The sequence below is a fragment of the Hemiscyllium ocellatum genome, chromosome 10 (genome assembly GCF_020745735.1).
Source record: "Hemiscyllium ocellatum isolate sHemOce1 chromosome 10, sHemOce1.pat.X.cur, whole genome shotgun sequence".
Lineage (NCBI taxonomy): Eukaryota > Metazoa > Chordata > Chondrichthyes > Orectolobiformes > Hemiscylliidae > Hemiscyllium > Hemiscyllium ocellatum.
In genome coordinates, this window is record NC_083410.1 from 114,160,778 (window position 1) to 114,185,669 (window position 24,892).

The following is a 24,892-nucleotide window of genomic DNA, read 5'->3' on the forward strand; positions in this document are numbered from 1 at the left end:
GGTCCCAAAGGATATAGCTGTTTGACTGAGTTTGTGGCAGGTGGTGAGAGAACCGACAAGAGGGAAAAACATATGTGACCTCATTCTAACCAATCGGCCAGCTGCAGATGCATCTGAATGTGACAGTATCAGTAAGAATGACCTCTGCACAGTCCTTGTGGATACAAAGTCCAGTCTTCACATCGAGAATGACCTCTGTTGTGTCATGCAACATTATCACTCTACTAAATGGGACAGACTTTGAACAGATCTAGCAACTCAAGACGGGGTATCTATGAGGCATTGTGGGCGATCAGCAGGAGCAGAATTGTACGTCAGCACAATTTGGAATGTCACGGTCTGGTATATCTCAAACATAACCATTGCCATCAAGCCAGGGAATTAACCCTCGTTTACTGGAAGTGCAGGAGGGCATGCCAGGGGCAGCAGCAGGCAAACCTGAAGATGAGGTGTCAACCTGGTGAAGCTAACAAACAGGGTGACATGTATGCCAAGCAGCATAAGCAACACGTGATAGAACTAAGCAATCCCAAAACCAACAGATCAGATCTAAACTCTACAGCCCTGCAACATCTAGTTGTGAATGTTGGTGAACAATTAAACAACTTATTGGAGGAGGAGGCTCCACAAATATTCCCATCTTAAATGATGGAAGAGCCCAGCACATCAGTGCAAAAGATAAGGCTGAAGCTTTTGCAGCAATCTTCAGCCAGAAATGCCAAATGGATGATCCACCTCGGCCTCGTCCAGTGGTCCCCAGCATTCCAGATATCACTTCTCAGCCAATTTGATTCATTCCATGTAATATCAAGAAACAGTTGGAGACATTGGATACTGCAAAATTACAACACTGGTATCTACCTGACAAGATGGAAAATTGCCCAAGTATATGCTCTACATAAAAAGCAGGACAAATTCAACTCGGCCAATTACCAGCCCATCAGTCTACTCTTGATTATCGGTAAAGTAATGGAAAGTATCATCAACAGTGCTGTCAATAACCTGCTCAGTGATGCCCAGTTTGGGTTCTGGCAGGATCTCAATACAGCCTTTGTTCAAACATAGAAACACGGAAGCAGGAGGAGGCCCTTTGAACCTGCTCTGCCTATCATCACTATCAAGGTTGATTGTCCAACTCAGTACCCTAATTCTGCTTTCCACTGCTAACCACTGCACAGTGGTTAGTACTGCTGCGTCACAGCACCAGGGTCCCAGGTTCGATTCCAGCCTCTGGCGACTGCCAGTTTGGAGTTTGCACATTCTTCTCGTGTTTGCATGGGTTTCCTCCGGCTGCTCCGGTTTCCTCCTACTGTCCAAAGATGTGCAGGTCAGGTTAATTGGCCATGCTAAATTGCCCATAGTGTTAGGTGCATTAGTCAGAGGGAGAATGGGTCTGGATGGGTTACTCTTCGGTGGGCCGAAGGGCTTGTTTCCACACTGTAGATAATCTAAAATAAAACTTTTGATCCCATTCTCCCCAAGTGCTACCTCTAGCCGTGTCTTGAGTGCATTCAATGTTTTGGCATCAACTACTTCCTGTGATAATGAATTCCACAGGCTCACCATTCTTTGGGTGAAGAAATATCTCCTCATCTCTGTCCTAAATGGTCTACCTGGACCGCAGAACTGAATTCCACAGGTGAAGTGAGAGTGACCGCCCTTGATCACAAGGCTGCATTCAACTGAGTGTGGCATCAAGGAGCCCTAGCAAAACTGGAATCAATGGGTATCAGGGCAAACTCTCCGGTGGTTGGAGATACACTTGACACATAGAAAGATGGTCTTGGTTGTTGGAGGCCAGTTGTCTCAGCTCCAGGGCATCTCTTAAGGTGTTCTTCAGGGTCGTATCCTGGGCCCAACTATCTTCAGCCTTTTCGTCAATGACCTTCCCTCCATTATAGGGACAATGTTCAACTCTATTTGCGACTCCTCAGATACTGAAACAGTCAGTGTTCAAATGCAACAAGCTCTGGACAATATCCAGGCTTAGACTGACAAGTGGCAAGTAACATTTGTGTTACACAAATGCTAGGCTATGACCATTGCCAATAACAGGTAATTGAACCACCACCACATGACATTCAATGGTGTTACTGTCACTGGATCCCCCACTATCAACATTCTAGGTATTATCCTAGACCAAAAACTAAACTGGACTCACCACATAAACACAGTGATTGCAAGACCAAGTCAGATACTAGGAATACTGAGGTGAGTAACTCGCCTCCTGACTCCCCAAAGCCTGTCCCCATTTACAAGGCGCAAAACAGGAATGTGATCGAATACTCCCCACTTGCTTGGATGAATGTAGTTCCAGCAACATTCAAAAATCTTGACAACATCCAGTACAAAGCAACCTGCTTGATTGGCACTACAAGCATCCACACCCTCCATCACTGATGCTCAGTAGAATCAATGTGTACTATCTACAGATGCACTGCTGAAATTTGCCAAAGATCCTCAGATAGTACTGTCAGAGAATACAGGGGGATATAGATATACTGGAGAGTTGGGCGGAAAAGTGGCAGATGGCTTTCAGTCCAGACAAATGTGAGGTGATATATTTAGGCAAGTCTAATTATAGAGTGAATTATACAATGAATGGAAGAGCCTTGGGAAAAGTTGATGGGCAGAGAGGTCTGGGAGTGCAGGTCCATTGTACCCTGAAGGTTGCTGCACAGGTGGATAGAGTGGCCAGGAAGGCATCTGGTATGTTTGCCTTCATCGAACGGGGTATTGAGTATGTTAACATTGTACAAGACGTTGGTTTGGCCGCATTTAGAATACTGTGTACAGTTCTGGTCGCCACATTACCAAAATGATGTGGACACTTTGGAGAGGGTGCAGAGAAGGTTTACGAGGATGTTGCCTGGTGTGGAAGATGCTAGCTATGAAGAGAGGTTGAGTAGGTTAGGTTTATTTTCATGAGGAAAAAGGAGATTAAGGGGGATGTGATTGAGATTTCCAAAATCATGAAGGGTATAGACAGAATGGAGAGAGACCAGCTTTTTTCCCAGGGTGAAGGGTTCAATAACGAGAAGTCATGCTTTCAAGGTGAGAGGTAGAAAGTTTAAGGGGGATACACGTAGCAAGTACTTCATACAGAGGGTGGTGGGCGTTTGGAACACGTTGCCAGCAGAGGTTGTAGAGGCAAGCATGGTAGATTCATTTAAGATGCATCTGGACAGATGTCTGTGTAGGTGGGGAGCAGAGGGATACAAACGCTTAGGAATTGACCGACAGGTTTCAACAGTACATTTGGATCGGCTCAGGCTTGGAGGATCGAAGGGCCTGTACCTAGGTTGTAGATTTTCTTTGTTCTTTGTACCTTCCAAACCCAAGACCACTTCCATCTAGAAGGACAAGAGCAGCAGATATATGGGAACACTACCGCCTTCAAATTACCATCGAAGGCACTCACTGTCCTGACCTCGAAATATATCGCTGTTTCTTCACTGTCAATGGGTCAGAATTCTGGAATTCCCTCCCTAATGGTATTGTAGGTCAACTCGCAGCAGGTGGAATGCAGCAGGTGAAGAAGGTAGTTCACCACTACGTTCTCGAGGGCAACTAAGGATGGGCAATAAATGCTGGCCAGCCAGCGTTGCCCACATTGCACAATGAATAACAATACAAAATAGAATCTCCCATTTGAAACAGGGCAGGGGAGAGGAATTTCTTCTTCAAGAGTCTTTGGTCTTTGTAATTCTTTTACAGAGAGGGCATTGGAGGCTGAGTCAATGGTTCGGTTAGTATTTTCATTGACGAGGGAATACAAGGTTATTGGGGACAGGCAGGAAAGTGGAGTTAGGATTGCGTTAAGATTGGTTTGGTAGTGTTAAATGGTGAAGCAGGCCCTATCTGAGGCGAAAGTGGTGGAGAGCTTCAAGTTCCTGGGAATAAGCATCACCAATGATCTACCAGGGACCATTTATGTTGACGCTACAGTCAAGAAACTGCACCAACAGTCAGAAGACTTAAGGAAATTCAGCAAGTCCACAATGACTGTTTGCAATTTTTATAGATGCACCATAGAAAGCATCCTGTCCGGATGCTTCACAGCTTGGTATGGCAACTACTGTGTCCGAGTCTGCAAGATATTACATAGAGTTGTGAATGCAGACCAGTCCATCATAAAAATCAGCCTTCCTTCTGTTGACTTAATCTATGCTTCCTGCTGTTTCAGGAAAACAACCAATATAATCAAAGACCCTTCCCACCCTGGTTATATTCTCTTCTACCTTCTTTAATGGGCAGCAAAAGTTTGAAAACACGTACCATAGGTTGAAGAACAGTTTCTTCACTGCTATCAGACTTATGAATGGACCTCTCATATATTAGAGTTGATCTTTCTCTGCACCTTCTCTGTTGCTATAACACTATAATGCATTCTGTTCTATTACCCTGACGCACTTAGGTAAAGTATGATTTATCTGGTTAGCACGTAAAACAATACTTTTCACTGAATCTTGGTACATAAAATCCCTACAGTGTCGAAACAGGTCATTTGGCCTATTGAGTCCACACTGATCCTCTGAAGAGCATCCCACCCAGACCTATCCCTGTAACCCTACATTTCCCAAAGCTTATCCACCCAAGGGGCAATTTAGCATGGCCCATCCATCTAAGCTGCACATCTTTAGATTGTGGGAGGAATCTGGAGCAACCAGAGGAAATTTACACAGACTTAGGAAGAATGTGCAAACTCCATGGAGACAGTCACCCAAGGGTGGAATCGAGCCCGGGTCTTTGGTGCTGTGAGGCAGCAGTGCTAACAACTGAGCCACTGTGCTCTCCATGTGACGATAATAATTAAACCAGCCTTGATTAGTCAATAGCCTTCTCCTATGTATGATTTTTGTATCTTAAGTTTACAGTGAACTATTATGTCAAGAGATAGTGGCTTTCTGGGCTGGGCCCAGGACGGGTTGAGGCCACTGCCAGGGTGAATTGAGCGTGAATAGCTATGCTGGAAATAGTCCTGCTCATGAAAATTCTTGAATTTCTACTTCATATTGTTTGGTTATCAGAAATTGAAACTAAGTAACAGTACAAAGGTTTCTGACCAACTTGGGTTCTGTGGATAATGGGTGCCAGAGATGAATGCATTGTTGCTTAAAAATGTGTTGCTGGAAAAGCGCAGCAGGTCAGGCAGCATCAAAGGAGCAGGAAAATCGACGTTTCGGGCATAAGCCCTTCTTCAGGAATGAGGAGGGTGTGCCAAGCAGGCTAAGATAAAAGGTAGGGAGGAGGGACTTAGGGGAGGGGCGTTGGGAATACAATAAGTGGAAGGAGGTTAAGGTGAGGGTGATAAGCCGGAGGGGGGGTGTGAGTGGAGAGGTCGGGAAGAAGATTGCAGGTCAAGAAGGCAGTGCTGAGTCTGAAGGTTGGGACTGAGAAAAGGTGAGGAGAGGGGAAATGAGAAAGCTGGGGAACTCTGCACTCATCCCTTGTGGTTGGAGGGTTCCTAGGCAGAAGATGAAGCGCTCTACCTCCAGGCATCGTGTTGCTATGGTCTGGTGATGTAGGAGGCCAAGAACCTGCATGTCCTTGGTGGAGTGGGAGGGGGAGTTGAAGTGTTGAGCCACGGGGCAGTTGGGTTCGTTGGTGCGGGTGTCCCAGAGGTGTTCTCTGAAACATTCCGCAAGTAGGTGACCTGCCTCCCCAATGTATAGGAGGCCACATCGGGTGCAGCGGATGCAGTAAATGGTGTGTGTGGAGGTGCAGGTGAATTTGGGGCCATCTGGGTTGTTCGGTATTGGAATTGGTCCTCCTGGGAGCAGATGCGGCGAAGGCGAAGGAATTGGGAGTATGGGATGGAATTTTTACAGGGGCAGGGTGGGAGGAGGTGTAGTCTATGTAGCTGTGGGAGTCAATTGGTTTATAGTAAACGGTCGTGTTGAGTCGGTCGTCCGAGTTAGAAATGGAGAGGTCTAGGAAGGGGAGGGAGGAGTCTGAGACGGTCCAGGTAAATTTGAGGTCAGGGTGGAAGGTGTTAGTAAAGTGGATGAACTGTTCAACCTTCTCGTGGGAGCACGAGGTAGCGCCAATACAGTCATCAATGTAGCGGAGGAAAAGGTGAGGGGTGGTGCCAGTGTAGCTGCGGAAGGTGGACTGTTCCACATATCCAATGAAGAGGCAAGCATAGCTGGGGCCCATGCAGGTGCCCATGGCTACTCCTTTGGTTTGGAGGAAGTGGGAGGATTGGAAAGAGAAGTTGTTCAGAGTGAGGACCAGTTCAGTCAGTCGAAGGAGAGTATCAGTGGAAGGGTGCTGGTTGGTACAGCAGGAAAGGAAGAAGCGGAGGGCTTTGAGGCCTTCGTGATGGGGGATGGAGGTGTATAGGGACTGGATGTCCATGGTTGGGGGCCGGGGAAGCAAAGATCATGGAGGAGGGTGTGGGTGGTGTCCTGAACGTAGGTGGGGAGTTCTTGGACTAAGGGGGCCAGGACCATGTCAAGGTATGCAGAAATGAGTTTGGTGGGGCAGGAGCAGGCTGAGACCATGGGTCAGCCGGGGCCGTCAGGTTTGTGGATTTTGGGCAGGAGGTAGAAACGGGCAGTGCGGGGTTGTGGGACTATGAGGTTGGAGGCGTTGGATGGGCGATCCCCTGAAGTGTTGAGGTTATGGATGGTCTACACCCTCCACCTCCTCCGTGATTTTCGCTTCCCCGGCCCCCAACGCCTTATCTTCACCATGGACATCCAGTCCCTATACACCTCCATACCCCATCACGAAGGTCTCAAGCCCTCCGCTTCTTCCTTTCCCGCCGAACCAACCAGTACCCTTCCACTGACACCCTCCTTCGACTGACTGAACTGGTCCTCACTCTGAACAACTTCTCTTTTGAATCCTCCCACTTCCTCCAAACCAAAGGAGTAGCTATGGACACCCACAAGGGCCCCAGCTATGCTTGCCTCTTCGCTGGATATGTGGAACAGTCCATCTTCCACAGCTACACTGGAACCATACCCATCTTTTCCTCTGCTACATCGATGATTGTGTCGGCGCTACCGCGTGCTCCCACGAAGAGGTTGAACAGTTCACCCACTTTACTAACACCTTCCACCCCGACTTCAAATTTACCTGGACCGCCTCAGACTCCTCCCTCCCCTTCCTAGACCTCTCATTTCTATCTTGGACGACCGACTCAACATGAATATTTGCTATAAACCGACTGACTCCCACAGTTACCTAGATTACACCTCCTCCCACCCTGCCCCCTGTAAAAATGCCATCCCATATTCCCAATTCCTTCGCCTTCGCCTCATCTGCTCACAGGAGACATTGGTGGAGTTAAAATGAATAATGTTGTCCCAAGCATTAGAGCACTCACAGCAATGTTATATTTCCTGTAATTTTGCATTGGGATTATTTGATTTTTTGATGCTAATAACTGTTGCTGCAGTTTAGTTCTTCACTGTGCCTTTTTGTAATCTCCCTCATTGAAAGGGTTAGAGAGTCCTTGGAGAGTCGATGCTATAAAGTCGCTGAAAACGTTGCTTGACCGATCCGAGGCCCAGGTTATATCAGATTGGAATGCAGTTATTACAGTGGAAGCTGCTCAGAATACATTAAAATACACAGCGGTAAGGAGCACCTAGTTATTATCAAAAGTTTATAATGCACTGTGGCTACTTTGCTTAGTGCTCTCTCTGCGCTCCCCGTGCTCTCTCTGCGCTCCCCGTGCTCTCTCTGCGCTCCCCGTGCTCTCTCTGCGCTCACCGTGCTCTCTCTGCGCTCACCGTGCTCTCTCTGCGCTCTCCGTGCTCTCTCTGCGCTCTCCGTGCTCTCTCTGCGCTCCCCGTGCTCTCTCTGCGCTCCCCGTGCTCTCTCTGCGCTCCCCGTGCTCTCTCTGCGCTCCCCGTGCTCTCTCTGCGCTCCCCGTGCTCTCTCTGCGCTCCCCGTGCTCTCTCTGCGCTCCCCGTGCTCTCTCTGCGCTCTCCGTGCTCTCTCTGCGCTCTCCGTGCTCTCTCTGCGCTCTCCGTGCTCTCTCTGCGCTCCCCGTGCTCTCTCTGCGCTCCCCGTGCTCTCTCTGCGCCCCCGTGCTCTCTCTGCGCTCCCCGTGCTCTCTCTGCGCCCCCGTGCTCTCTCTGCGCCCCCCGTGCTCTCTCTGCGCCCCCCGTGCTCTCTCTGCCCCCTCCCGTGCTCTCTCTGCGCCCCCCGTGCTCTTGCTGCCCTCTGTCTGCCCCCCATGCTCTCTCTGCTGCCCGATCCCTCTCTCTCCTCCTGTGCGCTCTCTCTACCCCCCCATTTTCTCTCACCCATCCCTCCATTCTCTCTCTCTGTACCCCCACCCATTCTCTCTCTCTTTATCTCTCCTTCATTCCTGTCTCCCTTATTTCTGCCCTCTTTCATTCCTCCCTCTTTCTCTCCTCATCCCTTTCTCTCTCTCTCCCCCCCTCCCCTCATCCTCTTCCCACCTCTCATCACCTTCCCCGCCCCCCACCTGCTGACACCCCCGCCTTCTTTGCCCCCCCTTGCACCTTCCTTCCCCTGTGTCCCCCTCTTCTCCTCCACCCCCCTTCCCTCCACCTCTATCTTCTCTCTACACTTTCCCTTTCCCACCTCTTCCTTCCTCCATATCCTTCCTTTCCCCGAATCCCAGATTCTACGAGATGATTTGGCAAGCCATCAACCTGAAATGGATAAGCTCACAGCTGAGACTCAAAGCATGGGGGAGGAGCTGATGTCTTCTCAGAACACGTGTAACGTAGAATTGGAAGCAATTCAAACACGGTGGAGAAGGCTGATGACAAAACTTCAGGGTGACTGTCAGATGCTGGAAGACACTATATCCAAACTGCAGCAATTTCAGGTCAGTGAGACTGTAAAAAATTAATGTTGAACTCGAACTCAGCACCGCCTTCCTAACCTGCAATTTTCTTCCTGACCTCTCCGCCCCCACCCCACTCCGGCCTATCACCCTCACCTTGACCTCCTTCCACCTATCACATCTCCATTGCCCCTCCCCCTAGTCCCTCCTCCCTACCTTTTATCTTAGCCTGCTGGACACACTTTCCTCATTCCTGATGAAGGGCTTGTGCCCGAAAGGCCGAATTTCCTGCTCCTTGGATGCTGCCTGACCTGCTGCGCTTTAACCAGCAACACATTTTCAGCCAAGGTCTCAGTCTACCAAGGAGAAAGCGAGGGCTGCAGATGCTCGAGATCAGAGTCGGGCGTGTGGTGCTGGAAAAGCACAGCAGGTAAGGCAGCATCCGAAAAGCAAGAGAATCAACGTTTCGGGCATAATTCCTGATGAAGGGCTTAAGCCCGAAACTTTGATTCTCCAGCTCCTTGGATGCTGCCTGACCTGCTGTGCTTTTCCAGCAACACACTCTTGACTCTGTCTGCCAAGGGCAAACAAAAGGAATGCGATTGTGCAAGATATAGCTTCTGATACTGCAGCATTCTCTCAGTGCTGAATGAAAGAATCAAGCCAATGCTTACAGTGTATATTTACATTTTTAGACTGTTGGTTTGCTTCTGATGCATTGCAGGGGGAGTACAAGGCGTTCTGCTCTAAAGGATTTTGGGAAATTTCTGCAGCATGTCTTGTAAATAGTAATACTGTTACTGAAATCGGTGGTGGAGGGACTGGATGTTTAGAGATGTGGTGCCAATTATTGAGTTGCTTTATCCTAGATGGTGTAAAACTACTTCATTGTTGTTGTAACTGCGTCCATATTGGCATGTGGGGAGTATCCCATTGACTCATGCCTTGTGGATTGTGGACAGATTTTGGGGAGTCAGGAGGTGAGCTAATTAGTTCAGTGTTCCTAGCCTCTGACCTGCCTTTGTAGCCACTATAAAAATGTGGTGAGTCCAATTCAGGTTTTGGTCAGTGGTCTCCTTCTGGCTGACAGTAGCGTATTTAGTGATGGTAATGCTATTGAGTGTCAAGGAGAGGTGGTTAGATTGTCTCTTACTGGAGAAGGTCATTGCCTGGCATTTGTGTGGCTTATAGAGTTATAGAATCATACAGCATGGAAACAAACCCTTCAGTTCAACCAGTCCATGCCGAACATAATCCCAAACTAAACGAGTCCCACCTTTCTGCCCATGGCCCACATTCCCCCATACTTTTTCTATTCGTACAAATGTCTTCTAACTGTTGTAATTGTACCTGCATTTTTCACTTACTCAGGAAGTTCATTACCCATGTGAACCACCCTCTGTGTAAAAAAAAAAATTTCCCCTCACTTGTCACTTTTAACTCAAACCTAGCTGTTGTCATGGTCTTGTTGCATTTGAACATGGACTGCTTCAGAATCTAGGGAGTCATGAATGGTGCTGAACATTGTGCAACCCTTGGTGAACATTCTCACTTCTGACCTTGTGATGGAGGGGGTGTAAGAATCTGGTGTGACCACATTTCGAATATTGTGAGCAGTTTTTGAGCCCCACACTTAAGGAGGGATGTGCTAGTGTTGGTAGGGGCCCAGAGGAGCTTTACAAGAATAATTCCAGGATGAAGGGCTTGCCATACTATCTTATGAGGAGTAGTTAGGTACTCTGGGTCTGTACTTGCATTTTTGAAAGATGAGGTGGGATCTCATTGAAACTTGTAGAACACTGAGAACCCTGGATAGATTGGATGTGGAGAAGATATTTCCATTAATAAGAGAGACTAGGACCTGAGGGCACAGCCTCAGAGGGAAGGGATGACCCTTTAGAATTGAGGTAAAGAGGAATTTCGTTAATCTGTGGAACTCATTGCCGCAGAGGGCTGTGGAGGCTCGTCAGAAAACCCCTCCTGACTTGATGGGCTAAATAGCCTCGATCTGCACTTTAGGGATTCTGTGATTTTGATATCATTAAAACATTAGCGGAATGTTATGCTGATTTAAAACAAATTTGCACATGACTAATTTATTTTGGTTAGACGTTGAAAAATATCTAAGTTAAAATTTTTGTGATCATTTGGCCCACTCCTGAATTGTCTGCCAGTTTCACCACTTGTTTCCTGTATCTTTGTTAATTTTGAATGGGCGTAAACTTGTGTACAAAATATTAAGGCTTACAGGATCCAAAGTAACCATTGCTGCAGTTGTATGGTTCTTTAAAAAACATTATAAAAGATTTTTCCATGCTAAACTTTGTGATTTATGTATGCATATTTAAAAAGAAAAGTTTAATTAGTTGCATTTTCTTAATGTTCAGTGCACCATTGATGGTTTGACATAATTTTTTTTATATCACCAGTAAGACAAAGGGAGGCATAAAGAATATATATATTTTGTACTTCAGCCCGATTATTTATCCTGAGATTCTCTGGTTTCTGTCCTCTTTTATGTTCTAAGTACAATAGAGTGATTTCCTAGACAGCTGCTGTCATTGAGATTGATGAGAAAGTGAATTTCCATGTTCGATTACTAAAAATGTGATCTAAGAATTTCCTGATCGTTAAGCAAGATTGGGGCAATTCAGAGAGATAACTAAAGGCAGAACTGAATAGATTACTTTTGCTCCATGTGATTTAATAAAAACTTTCCAAAGCTCACTGTCAAGAGTCACATGAGTTGTGGTTGCTTTAACATGGTACTGGAGAGGCGTATCTCTTTTTAGTCTCCCTTCAGGAGAGGAAAGAATTAGAGAAATAAGGAGAAAGAGAATCTTTTTTTTTCTTCAGTTCGAGATTCAACATGTGCATCCATGTTCCCTCTGATCTTGCTGAAAACTCCCATCTGCCATATTAGATGAAATGATAATTGAAACCCCAATCAAATGCATTTATTTTTGATGATTAGTGAGACAATCATTTCTCATTCTTTTCAATGCAGAAACATGCAGATGCCGTGGAAACATGGATAGATAATGCAGAGACCTTCTTGTCCAAGGAGACCATCACGTCAGGCAAAAAAGAGGAGTTCTGGCAGCAGGTGGAGCAGTGCATGGTATGAACAGATCTGCTATCAGAAAAAAAGGGCTTTTTAGGAAAATGTGGAGACGTTACAACGCAGAAGTGTTTCATTTGGCCCAAGCTGTGTTGGTGTGAGGCTCGTCTCCCATTCTAGTCATCCTCTTTCTGTTTCCAGATCCCTTCACGTTTTCTTTCTCTTTTGTCCATATTTCCAACCTAATTATAAATATGTGGCCAATTTCTTCCCCCACCATTAACCCTGCAGTGCATTTTACAACTACACTATTGTGTGAGAGGATGTTTCTCCAGCCCTTTTCCTTGCAAGTCTTTGCATTTAAAATGATGCAAAACTGCTCATTCCAGTAAAAACAAATACTGTGGATGTTGGAAAGCTGAAACAAATACACAGTGTTGGAGAATCTTTAGAGGTCTGGCAGGGGTCTGAGAGAGAAGCCGATTTAATGTTTCATGTCTGGTATGACTCCTTTTTAGAACTGCTCATTCCACATCGCTAGTTTACTTATTCACCTTTCTGAAATATATTGTTCACCAGCCTAATACAGAGGAACTTTGGCTGTCCAAAGAACACGAGTGAGGAGTATTTCATTCGGTTAATCAATTCCTGGACAACGTAGTTTAGCTAAGCATGAAGACCTTGTGATCTTGTTGGATAATCCAAAGTCAGATAATCGAATGCCGGACCATTGAGGTTTCTCTGTATCGAGGATTTTGTACTTTTTTTCCAAAGTTGAATCTTAAAGCTTATATTGTGGTCACTGGTCCAGAACTACGTGTTCACCTAGTATTTTGACCTGCTCTGTTTACTTATTCATAACTGGATCCAGCAACCCATCCATTCGGTAGGCCAACTAATAGCGTACTCCTCTATGCAGTTCAAACATTCTTTTACCATTCCCTTATTTATTCCGTCTTTGTCCTAATTTGTAAGTGATTATTAAAATCTTCCAGATCAGCAATTTTGTTCCTAGTAATTTCACTAATATGCAGTTTTCCACTTTCATTTCCTTCCTGTGTCTAAATATGACTTGATGCTGAAATAGATGTATTCACCCCTGAAATGCCCAAAATGCTGATATAAATTTATGTATGTGGTAGGCCATTGGGAAAGCATCCCTCCATAAGTGGAATGGGTGGAAACTGATGAGCTGCATCTCCAATCACATATTTATACTCTCCTACACAAAAGCAGTAATTGCTGGAAAAGCTTAGCAGGTCTGGCAGTATCTGTGGGGTGAAATCGATTAACCTTTCGTGATCCTTTCTGAGAAGCCTATTCTGAGGCAGGGATACTTGATCTGAAATGTTAACTCTGATTTCTCTCTATTGATGCTGCCAGATCTGCTGAGCTTTCCCAGCAACACCTGTTTTTGTTTCTGATTTACAGTATCTGTAGATCTTTCTATTTTTACCTTGTTTTCTCCTATATTTGATGCTGATAGGCTCATTGTGAATCTATCAGCATTAAATGCACAAAAATGTTCAGATTATGATTGGAGGAACAATGGGTGGAATGAGTAAGGGAGGAAGAACAAGACATACATGAATGAGCCTATGGGGATTCTGAGACCAGGGAGCCATTGCGATTGCTGTGTGCCAGTAGTGGGTGGGGTTGGAAGTGGAGAAGGACCCTGCTAGGGATGGTGGGGCCCAGGTGGGGAGTCTGCAATTGTGTAGGGGCAAAGGGGAGGTTTGCAAGGAGGTTGAATATTGAGGGGTCACCTGCATCGTCCGAGGAATTGTCCGATTGGGGAATGAGGAGGCGATGAAGAAGAAACTGTAAGGTGATTAGATTGGGGGTGATGTGGAGGCTGTAAGTGGAATAGGGAAAAGGAGAAAGCTGCAACAAGTCATGGAGAAGAGAACAAAGCTGCTGTGTTGGAGAGAGAGAGCAAGAAGACAAGGAGTGGAGAGAGGAGGAGACTGTCAAGGGGAGGTGAAGTGCTAAAGGAATTTTTTGTCAGTATTCACACTGAAAAAGATAATGCTGTTGAGGAGAATACTGAGATAAGGCTACTAGACTGGGCAGAATTGAGGTTCACAAGGACGAGGTGTTAGCAATTCTGGAAAGTGTGAAAATAGATAAGTCCCCTGGGCCAGATGGGATTTATCCTAGGATTCTCTGGGAAGCCAGGGAGAAGATTGCAGAGCCGTTGGTTTTGATCTTTATGTTGTCATTGTCTACAGGAATAGTGTCAGAGCACTGGAGGATAGCAAGTGTTGTCCCATTGTTCAAGAAGAGGAGTAGAGACAACTCTGGTAATTATAGACCAGTGAGCCTTACTTCGGTTGTGGGTGAAGTGTTGGAAAAGGTTATGAGAGAGAGGATTTATAATCATCTCAAAAGGAATATTTTGATTAGGGATAGTCAACATGGTTTTCTGAAGGGTGGATCGTGCCTCACAAACCTTATTGAGTTCTTTGAGATGGTGATCAAACAGGTGGATGAGGGTAAAGTGGTTCATGTGGTGTATATGGATTTCTGTAAGGCATTTGATTAAGTTCCCCATGGTGGACTATTGCTCAAAATATGGAGGTGTGGGATTGAGAGTGATTTAGCAGTTTGGATCAGAAATCGACTAGCTGAAAGAAGATAGAGGGTGGTGGCTGATGGGAAATGTTTATCCTGGAGTTCAGTTACTAGTGGTATACTGCAAGAATCTATTTTGCAGCTACTGCTGTTTGTCAGTTTTATAAATGACCTGGATGAGGGCATAGAAGGATGGTTTAGTAAATTTGAGGATGACACTAAGGTTAGTGGAGTTGTGAATAGTGTTAAAGAATGTTGCAGGTTACAGAGGGACATAAATAAGCTGTAGAGCTGGGCCAAGAGGTGGCAAATGGAGTTTAATGCGGAAAGGTGATTCACTTTGGAAGAGAACTGGGCTCATGGTAAAGATTCTTGGTAGTGTAAATGAGCAGAGAGATCTGTATCCATGTATATAAATCCCTTAAAGTTGACACCCAGGTTAATAGGGTTGTTAGGAAGGCATATATTGGTAGCTTTTATTGGTAGAGGGATTGAGAGCCACAAGGTCACGTTGCAGCTGTACAAAACTCTGGTGCAGCCGCACTTAAGAGTATTGCGTATAGTTCTGGTCACCGTATTATAGGAAGCATGTGGGAGCTTTGAAAAGGGTTTAGTGGAGATTAAAGATGTTGCCTGGTATGGAGGGAAGGTCTGATGAGGAAAGGCTGGAGGAACTTGAGGCTGTTTTCGTTAGAGAGAAGAAGGTTAAGAGATGACTTAATTGAGACATATAAGATAATTGGGGATTAGATAGAATGGATAGTGAGATCCTTTTTCCTTGGACGGTGATGGCTAGCATGAGGGGGTGTAGCTTTAAATCAAGGGATGATAGATATATGACAGATGTCAGAGTTAGGTTCTTCACTCAGAGAATGCCCTGCCTGCAACGATAGTAGATTTACCAACTTTAAGGGCATTTAAATGGTCATTTGATAAAAAATATGGATGAAAATGGAATAGTGTAGGATAGATAGGCTTCAGATTGGTTCCAAGGTCAGTGCAACATCGAAGGCCAAAGGGCTGTACTGCACTGTTCTATGTTCTAAAAGGTGGTGAGGAAAGGCTGGGTGTTGGAGTTGAGGAGAAGAGGGAAGCTGCAATAGGGAGGGAGTGGAAGGCTGCAAAGGAAATAACTAGTTTTAAATCAATCAATAAAGGAATATTCAGCTAATTGTGAAAAATTCTGTCAATTGTTCAATTTAAATGTGAAAATGTGAAGGTACTTCCTACCTGACTCAAATCTTCCAGCTTTATGTACTGAACATTGGAAAGAAAAGCATCAGGTATTAGTATGACGATTTCTGTGTTTAGCAGTGTGTTCATTATTTTTAAAAAACACTTTGCTCCTTATTTGCATGTGTTAGGTTTTGCCAGTTTAAATACCGGGGTCTCAAGTAAATGGATGCATTCCTTGTGTGTTGTGGTTTTAATTTAATAGAAGGTTGGTAATTGTTCAGCACTTTGATGAATTTTCAATGTTCTGCTTCCAAGAGAATAACTATCCCATATGGCAACTCAAATATGGAAAGTCTTGTTGCCATGTGACTGCATCACTTCATAAATGAGTTATGAGGAATGAAAATGTGAAAGGAGAAAATCAAGAAGTAACCCTGGAAAGAAATTGTTCTGTACCCATGTACACCTTAACTTAGAAAAACAATTTCTGACCTTCAATAAAACTAACTTGTCTCAACTCATTCTTTTTCTAGATCAATCTTTTCTATAACTTCTATTCCCTCTGACCATCATTATGCTCCGTCACCTGTTTGTGGGATCTATAGAAGATCAGGTCCCGGTACATTCAACCTTAGAATCTGCTAATTTAATATAGGGGCACTGCAGTGCCCATCAGCCTTAAGTAACATTGTCCAGACGTTGTAACTTAAGGAAGAAAGGATAGTTGTTAGAATCTGTAAGCATTGTAGAACTTGGTGCTTTAGATCAATTTTTCAATGGCATTACATTGCGTGACTGAGAGAATAATGATTACACACTGTGGCAAACAGCCATTCTGTTATCTGTAATGATGCCAAATTACTCTTACTACTTTTAGAAAACCTTGCATAATTAAAGGTTGTTTATTCTTGGCTATAATTTATTGTCAACAAGCTGTTCTTTAGTTTAGAGATTAGGGTATCCTGGGTTGGTAAACTTTATTTGAAGGACTTGTGCAAAAATGTGAAAAAGCATAAAGAATTATTGTGTTACAGATACAACAGTTTTTTAAAGATATACATATTTATCTGAAAGAGACAATAATTGCTCAATTCATTTTTTAACTGTTGATCTCTGTCTCTAAATATAGACATTTGTGAAAGACATTCAGAATGTAGAGTCCAATTTGACATCAATGAATGAGATCCATGAATCATTGAAAAAGCAGCCAATGATAGCTATCTCCAATTCTGTGATGCCTCGTATGGTTGATTGCCGCACACGATTTGAAAGTGTGAGCAACCAGGTAAGGGGTAAACTGTTCCAACAATTGTTAATTCATGGCTCTCCAGTATGTCAGGTGGTGTGAATAATGATGGAACTTTCTTGCCAGAACAAAACTATTTGTTCATTTTGTAGGACTTGAATCTGTGTGAGTAGTGTCCCTGTAAATGTCGAATGCATATCCAAGAGTGAGCGAGTTTAATCCATGAGATCAGACGATTTTCGAATTGTATTTTCTGTGGTTTAGCCTTATGATTTTTCCTGTCCAGTGTTTGTCATCTCCCATCCTGATTCTTACAATGTTATGGAGGAGAATGTGAGGACTGCAGATGCTGGAGATCAGAGCTGAAAATGTGTTGCTGGAAAAGTGCAGCAAGTCAGGTAGCATCCAAGGAACAGGAGAATCGACTTTTCGGGTATAAGCCCTTCTTCAGGAATGAGGAAAGTGTGTCCAGCAATGTTATGGCTTATTCAGTACCAGCTACCAGCACCACCTCAGCCAGTATCCAAGGCCTATAACTCAATAGGCAGTGCTGTCACTTTCGAGGCTGAAGGTTTTTTCAAGGCCCAGCCAAGAGATCAAGAGATTTGAGCTCAGAGTATGTCTCACCTGTTGTCCCTCATGGAATAGTCTGCAATGAGGAGTGATGCCCCTGGCATAATGACCTTAATGTTGTGTAAAGTGTCAAGTAATCTGGTAACATCCCTTACCTTTTTCTGATTGTATTTCACTGAACTTTACATATATTTATTGTTGGGTATGAATGTCAAAACCTTCCCTGATTAAATATATTATCTATTAATTAATAATCTGGGTTGTGACAGATTTCAATGTTTTCCTAAGCAATTAATTAATGCGCCTCTTAATACAGTAATTAAGAGGGTTGATCATTTTTCGTATTTAATATGATTGCAGAGTTGGAGTGCAGTTTCTAAAGGTTGCAAACTGCTGCATGTAGTCACAGGAAAATGTTTTTATGTTTTGGAGGACAAATGTGAGATGATGCATTTTGGAAGGTTAAATACAAGTGGAAATTATATAGTGAATGGCAGAACCCTTAGGAGTATTGATATGCAAAGGGACCTGGCGTGCAGGTGCACATTAAAAGTGACAGCACAGAATAGATAAGATGGTAAAAAAGCCCTATGGCATGCTTGCCTTCATTGGAAGGTGCATTGAGAATGGAAAACGGAAGTTTTATAGAACTTTAGTTGGGCCACACTTGGAATATCGTGTTCAATTCTGGTCATGGCACTACCAGAAGGATTTGGATGCTTTTGAGAGGGTACAGAAAAGGTTTACCAGGTTGTAGCCTGGTATGGGGAATTATAGCTACAGAAAAAAGTTGGATAGACTAGGTTTGTTTTCGCTGGAATGCAGGAGGTTGAGGGGCAACGTGACAGAAATTTAGAAGATTGAGAGTGGCATGGATAGAATGGAAAGTATGAGGCTTTTTCTTGGGATGGAGGGGTCAATTAATAGGGAACACAGTTTCAATGTGTGGGGTGGGGGTGGGTCAGATTTGGAGGAGGAGGTAGAGAGTTTAAAAGAGATATACAAGGCATGTTTTTCCTCACAAAATATAATGAGAGCCTGGAACGTGTTGCCAGAGGAGGTGGTGGAAGCAGACACAATAGCAGCATTCAAGAAGCAGCTGGACAAATACATGAATAGGAAGGGATTAGAGGGATACAGATCCTGTAAGTGAAGACAGTTTTAGTACAGAAGAGCAAACGTGTTGGTGTAGGCTTGGAGGGCTGAAGAGCCTGTTCCTGTGCTGTATTGTTCTTTGTTTTTGCAGATTATGTCTCAGCAGGCAAGATTGTCTGAAGGTCATGAGAAGACACTGAACTTGAAGAAAGATCTTGTGGAAATGCGTGAGTGGACCATGCAAGCTGAAGAGGAATATTTAGAGAAAGACTTTGAATATAAGTCACCTGAAGAATTAGAGACTGCTTTAGAGGAGATGAAGGTAAAATGTAATGCGTTGGTTCCAAGAATAATTAATATTGGAAATTTCTGCATTGTAATTCCTTTAGTTCAGATTTGCTTTAATTAATGTCAGGAGCCTTACAGAGCAGCAAGGGAACAGGGTCAAACTCCTGCTGTTAACAAATATTGGGCAGTGCTGCCGGGCAAGTGCTGTTTCTGTCCCTCAATCAAAGCTATTGAGCCAGAATGTAATTTAATTCTGAAAAGTGCACACATAAGGACATGGGTTAAGAAAAGATTTTGCACTAGGGTTGAATGAGTAGCTTTTTCTCTTGCAGAAATGACGACATTTCTTTTTCTCTCTCTTTCCCCCACACACAAGCGTGCAAAAGAGGAGGTGCTGCAGAAAGAAGTTAGAGTGAAGATTCTGAAAGACAATATAAATTCAGTTCTTAAGAAAGTTCCACCCAATGATCAGGAACAGATGTCCAGGGATCTTAATGCGATGATGGAGAATTACAAGAGGCTTTGTGATAGGATTGAACGTAAATATTTGACTTTAAAGGTGAGGGGAGTGATTATACTTGTGTTAAACAAAACGTGTTCAAGTGATGCTATATATTAGTGTAGTTTGATAGGATGAAAATCATTTTTTGCTGTTTATGGGTGCAGAGATACCCAACGGTGGATGCTCCGAAAAATCAGTTTAAGCTATCTGTGCATTCCCTTGGGTTGCATCATGTTAGTGATGGGCTGAAACTTGTTATCTCTGCCAATTGGCACTCGAGATGTTGGAGCAAAAACTCTGAAGTAGAGGGAGCCACAAAACATATTTTTCAACATCACAGGTATGAGGAGAATGTTATTGTAATGTTTAAAGCTAATAATGTTGCTTTCCAAAGCTCTGAACTTGAGAAACTGGTGGCTATCAAATGTAACCCTACTCATTTAAGCCTGTGTCTAGAAACATCTAAATGAAAATTTGCTACAGTTGAATTTTTTTCACTGGGTTAGTGCAAGTAGCATTGATTTTGGTGTTGCTCATACAACCAAGGAGTCCTGATGGCGGGTTATGCCTGAAATATCGACTCTCCTGCTCCTCAGATGCTGCTTGACCAGCTGTTCCAGTGCCACACTTTATCAACTCGTACAATCGAGGAGCATTACTGGCCATAGAAAAATGTAGCTTCGAATTCCAGCACTGAAGTTGTTCCTTCCTTCAGTTGAGAACTGAATTTCCATCTGTTTAGATTTTTGCAGTTGTCCATGAATAAATTATGTGTAAACTGTAGAGACCTTCACCCTGGTAACATGGTCGCACGTTGGTAATGTCACTGGTCTAGTAATCCAGAGGGCTAGGTTAATATTCTGGGTGACAGAGAATGTCTTCAAGGCAGAGATTGATAAATTCTTGATGTCACAAGGAATTAAGGGCTACGGGGAGAATGCGGGTAAGTGGAGTTGAAATGCCTTCAGCCATGATTAAATGGCAGAATGGACTTGATGGGCCGAATGACCTTACTTTCACTTCTATGTCTTATGGTCTAATGGACATAGGTTTGAGCCCCAACGTGACAGCTGGTGGAATTTAAATTCAGTTAGTAATTCAGGAATTGTTTTATTTTAAAATAAAAATTCTCAGTAATGGAGAACATGACATTGCCATCAATTGTCTTAAAAGTACTAATGGGTCACATTGAACTTAGTTTGGCTAACTTGTGATTTGCAAGTCGTAGTTTGGCTGACTCTTAATTGCCCTCTGAAGTAGTTAATCAAGCCACTCATTCTAGAATTTTTGTTAGGCAGCATGGTAGCTCAGTGGTGAGCACTGCTGCCTCACAGCGCCAAAGACCTGGGTTTGATTCCAGCCTCAGGCAACTTTCTGTGTGGAGTTTGCACATTCTCCCTGTGTCTGCGTGGTCTTCCTCCGGGTGCTTCCGGTTTCCTCCCACAATCCAAAGATATTAGGTGAATTGGCCATGCTAAATTGTCCATAGTGTGGGTTATTGGTCAGGAGTAAATATAGGTCGGGGAATGGGTCTGGGTGGGTTACTCTTTGGAGGGTCGGTGTGGACTTGTTGGGCTGAAGGGCCTCTTTTACCACTATGGGGAATTAGAATCAGAATAGGTAAGAAATGTTGGCCTTGTTAGTGATGCTTAAATCCCATGAAAGAATTAGAAAAGGATTGCTGCATATTTAATAAGGATGAGCCAGTCAGTTCGGTGTGAGGAGAGATTGAATTGAAGTGTGGGTTTCTCTCTTGCTCATTGTGTGAAAAACAATTCCAGAAGCCCAGATTGGATAGAAACCAGCTGCAGGTTGTTTCTAGCAAAACAATACTTCAGAACTGCATTTCTAACATAAGAATTAGAAACATGAGTTGTCCATTTGGCACTTTGAACCTGTTCTGCATTCAATCAGATCATTGCCAATTTCAGTTTTTAGTGTATAACGATACCTGAAAATGAAATGAATAGTTTTGGTGAAAGAATAAATGTTAAAATATGTATAAAGAATTTTAATCAGAACTACTTAAGGCTGCTGAGCACTGATAGTAGTAATTTGAAGATGCATTAGCAGTGGTCTCTCAGTATTGACAGTAGACGATATAACTGATTAAAGTCTTTCAATCAGTCATGTACCAATGGGTGGGGACATAGACCAGTTAGACAAACGTTTCCCCAGAGTAGAAATGTCACCAGGAGTCATAATTTTAAGATGATTGGAGGGAGGTATCGGGAAAATATTAGAGGTAGGTTCTTTATGCGGAGAGTGGTGGGTGTGTGGAATGCACTGCTAATGATGGTAGTACATTCAGAGACATTAGGGCCATTTAAGCAGAACGTACATTGGCAGAACTGTCCACTAGTTACCTGTTTGTAACTTTCTTCATGATTCAGTAGCTTCCCCTTCACTGCAGCCACTCCCAATACCAACTGAAGTTCACTTTCTTCAAGCAAAAGCTATTCATTGCATCTTGGTTGTCAAAATATTCACTATACTGACCACTGATCAACTGAAAATCTTTTTTTTCCTAATGTAAGTAAAGTTCTCCACTTTTCTCTCTCTGCCACAGGAGGTATGGTCTTGCTGGTGTGAGTTGCTCCATTACTTGGACATAGAAAATAATTGGTTAAAGAATCTGGAGGAGATGTTGTACACCACAGAAAATATACCAGACGGTGCTGAAGCTGTCAGTGAGGCCCTTGAGGTAACATGCTTATTAAAACTTAAAGATGCAACTTGAAATATAGTTCTCTTAAATTAAATGCAGATATTTTCTGTATAGGCAAGTCGGACATTACAGAGGAACATAGAACAGTGCAGCACAGTACAGGCCCTTCAGCCCATGATGTTGTCCTGAGCATTTATCTTAATCTAAGATCAACCTAACCTACACACCCCTGAATTTACTGCCATCCATGTGCTTGTCCAGAAGTCGTTTAAATGGCCCTAATGTCTTTGAATCTACGATCATCATTGGCATTGCATTCCACGCACCCACCACTCTGTGTGTAGAGAATCTACCTCTGACATTTTCCCGATACCTCCCTCCAATCACCTTAAAATTACGATTCCTTGTGATAGCCATTTCTGCTCTGGTGAAAACTTTGTCTAACTGCTCTATCTATGCCCCTCATTATCTTATACACCTCTATCAAGTCATCTGTCCTCCTGCTCCTCTCCAGTGTGAAAAGCCCTAGCTCACTTAACCTCACATCATAAGACAAGCCCTCCAATCCAGAGAATAACCTGGTAAATCTGCTGTGCACCCTCTCTAAAGCATCTAATTCTTCCTATAATGAGGCGTCGAGAACTGAACACAATATTCCAAGTGTGGTCAAACCAGGGTTATAGAGCTGCAGCAAAACCTCTCAGCTCTTATGAAAGCCAAAACACCATATGCTTTCTTAAAAACCCTATCAACTTGGTTGACGACTTTGAGGGATTTATGTACATGGACCCTAAGAGCCCACTGTTCTTCCACACTGCCAAGAATCCTGCATTCAGCATTCAAATTTGACCTTCCAAAACTAATTACTTTGCATTTATCCAGGTTGAACTTCATCTGCCACTTCTCAGCCCAGCTCTGTATCTTGTCAATGTCTTGTTGTCGCCTGCAACAGCCCTTGACACTATCTACAACACCATCAACCTCGGTGTCATTGGCAAACTTACTAACCCACCGTTTCACTTCTTCATCCAAGCCATTTATAAAAATTACAAAACATAGAGACCCAAGAACAGATCCCTTTGGGGCACCACTGGTCACCGACCTCCAGGCGGAATACTTTCCATCCACTACCACTCACTGTCTTCTTTTAGCCAGCCAATTCAGTATTTAGACAGGCAAATTTCTCTGTATCCCATATCTCCTAACCTTCTGAACGAACCTACAGTGGGGAACTTTAACAAATGCCTCACTGCAATCCATACACACCACATCCACTGCTTGACCTTAATCAACTTGTCTCATCACATCCTCAAAGAACTCATAACATTTGTGAGGCACGACCTGTCCCTCACAAAGCCTAACTGACTATCTTTAATCAAACTATGTTTTTCCAATTTGTTATAAATCCTATCTCTCAGAATCCTTTCCAGTACTTGCTTACCACAGACATAAGACTGACTGGTCTATAATTCCCAGTGATTTCTCTATTCCTTTTCTTGAACAGGGGAACAATATTTGCCTCCCTCCAATCAGCCAGTACTACTCCCGTGTAGAGTGAAGATGTAAAGATCATCGCCGGCAGCACAGCAATCTCATTCCTTGGTTCCCATAGTAACCTTGGATATATTTGGTCCTGCCCTGGGAATTATGTGTCTTGATGCTTCCTAGAATTTCCAGCACATCTACTTGCTTAATATCAGTCTGTTCAAGCCTATTAACCTGGTTTATGGTGTTCTCACTATCAACAAGGGTCCCTTTCTCTCGTGAATACTGAAGCAAAAAACTCACTTAGGGCTTTCCCTACCACTTCAGACTCCAGGCACAAGTTCCCTCCACTATTCCTGATCATCTCTACCCTTTCTCTGATCATTTTCTTATTCTTCACGTACGTGTAGAACGCCTTTGGGTTTGCCATAATTCTTCCCACCAAGGCTTTTTCGTGCCTCCCCCTTGCTCTCCTTAGTTCATTTTTGAGTTCTTTCCTAGTTACCCTGTAATTCTCTAAAACTGTGCCAGGTCCTTGCCTTCTCAACCCTTAAGTAAGCTTCCTTCATCCTCTTGTCGAGAAGCTTCTCTGCTCTTGTCATCCAAGGCTCCTTCACCTTACCATTCCTTGCCTGTCTCAGTGGGACAAAGTTATCCAACACTCATGATAAGTGCTCCTTAAACAACTTGCACATTTCTGTTGTGAAGTTCTTGTAGAACAATTGTTCCCTATTTATACTCCCCAGCTCCTGTCTAATAGCAGTATAATTTCCCCATCCCCAATTAAATACCTTCCCTTACTGTCTTTTCCTATCCCTCTCCATGGCTATGTTTTTTTTAATTCTGTAACAGGATGAAGGCATCTCTGGCTGGGCAGCATTTATTGCCCATCCCTAATTGCCCAGAGGGCAGTTGAGAGTCAACCACTTTGCTGTGAGTCTGGAATTGCATGTAGGCCAGACCAGGTAAAGATGGCGGATTCCTTCCCTAAAGGATGTTAGTGAACCAGATGGGCTTTTCTGACAATTGGCAATGGATTTGTAGTAGTCATTAGATTCTTAATTCCAGATATTTATTGAATTCAAGTTTCATCATCTGCCATAGTGGGATTTGAACCAGGGTCCTTGGAAATTGCCTGGGTCTCTAGATTAACAGTCCAGTGGTAATACCACTAGGCCCTCACCTCCCTGGACATATCTTACAAAATTGGCTCCATCCAGACCATCTGCACTAAGGAGGATCCAATCAATATTGGGGAAGATTGAGTCACCCATAACAATAACTCAGTTACGTCTGCACTTTTCCAAGATCTGCTGTCCAATCTGTTCTTCCACCTCTCAGCTACTATTGGAGGGTCTATAGGAAACACCCAATAAAGTGACTGCTCCTTTACTGTGACTTCCACCCATACTGACTCAGCGGACAAACCCTCCTCAACAACCTTCTTT

General features: G+C 43.8%; 1 protein-coding gene across 11 annotated transcripts in view; it reads left to right on the plus strand.

Moving 5' to 3' along the window:
- LOC132819922 (utrophin-like) overlaps window positions 1-24,892 on the plus strand; it is a 751,240-nt gene that overhangs the window by 257,173 nt on the left and 469,175 nt on the right. For 10 of the 11 annotated variants that reach the window (XM_060831897.1, XM_060831902.1, XM_060831903.1 and 7 more), the window contains 7 exons: window positions 7,453-7,589; window positions 8,609-8,818; window positions 11,784-11,897; window positions 16,717-16,872; window positions 18,653-18,823; window positions 19,166-19,348; window positions 21,861-21,995. In XM_060831897.1, coding sequence (XP_060687880.1) covers window positions 7,453-7,589; window positions 8,609-8,818; window positions 11,784-11,897; window positions 16,717-16,872; window positions 18,653-18,823; window positions 19,166-19,348; window positions 21,861-21,995 — 1,106 coding nt within the window. The remainder of the gene's footprint in view (window positions 1-7,452; window positions 7,590-8,608; window positions 8,819-11,783; window positions 11,898-16,716; window positions 16,873-18,652; window positions 18,824-19,165; window positions 19,349-21,860; window positions 21,996-24,892) is intronic. The other variant, XM_060831901.1, reaches the window with a different exon arrangement.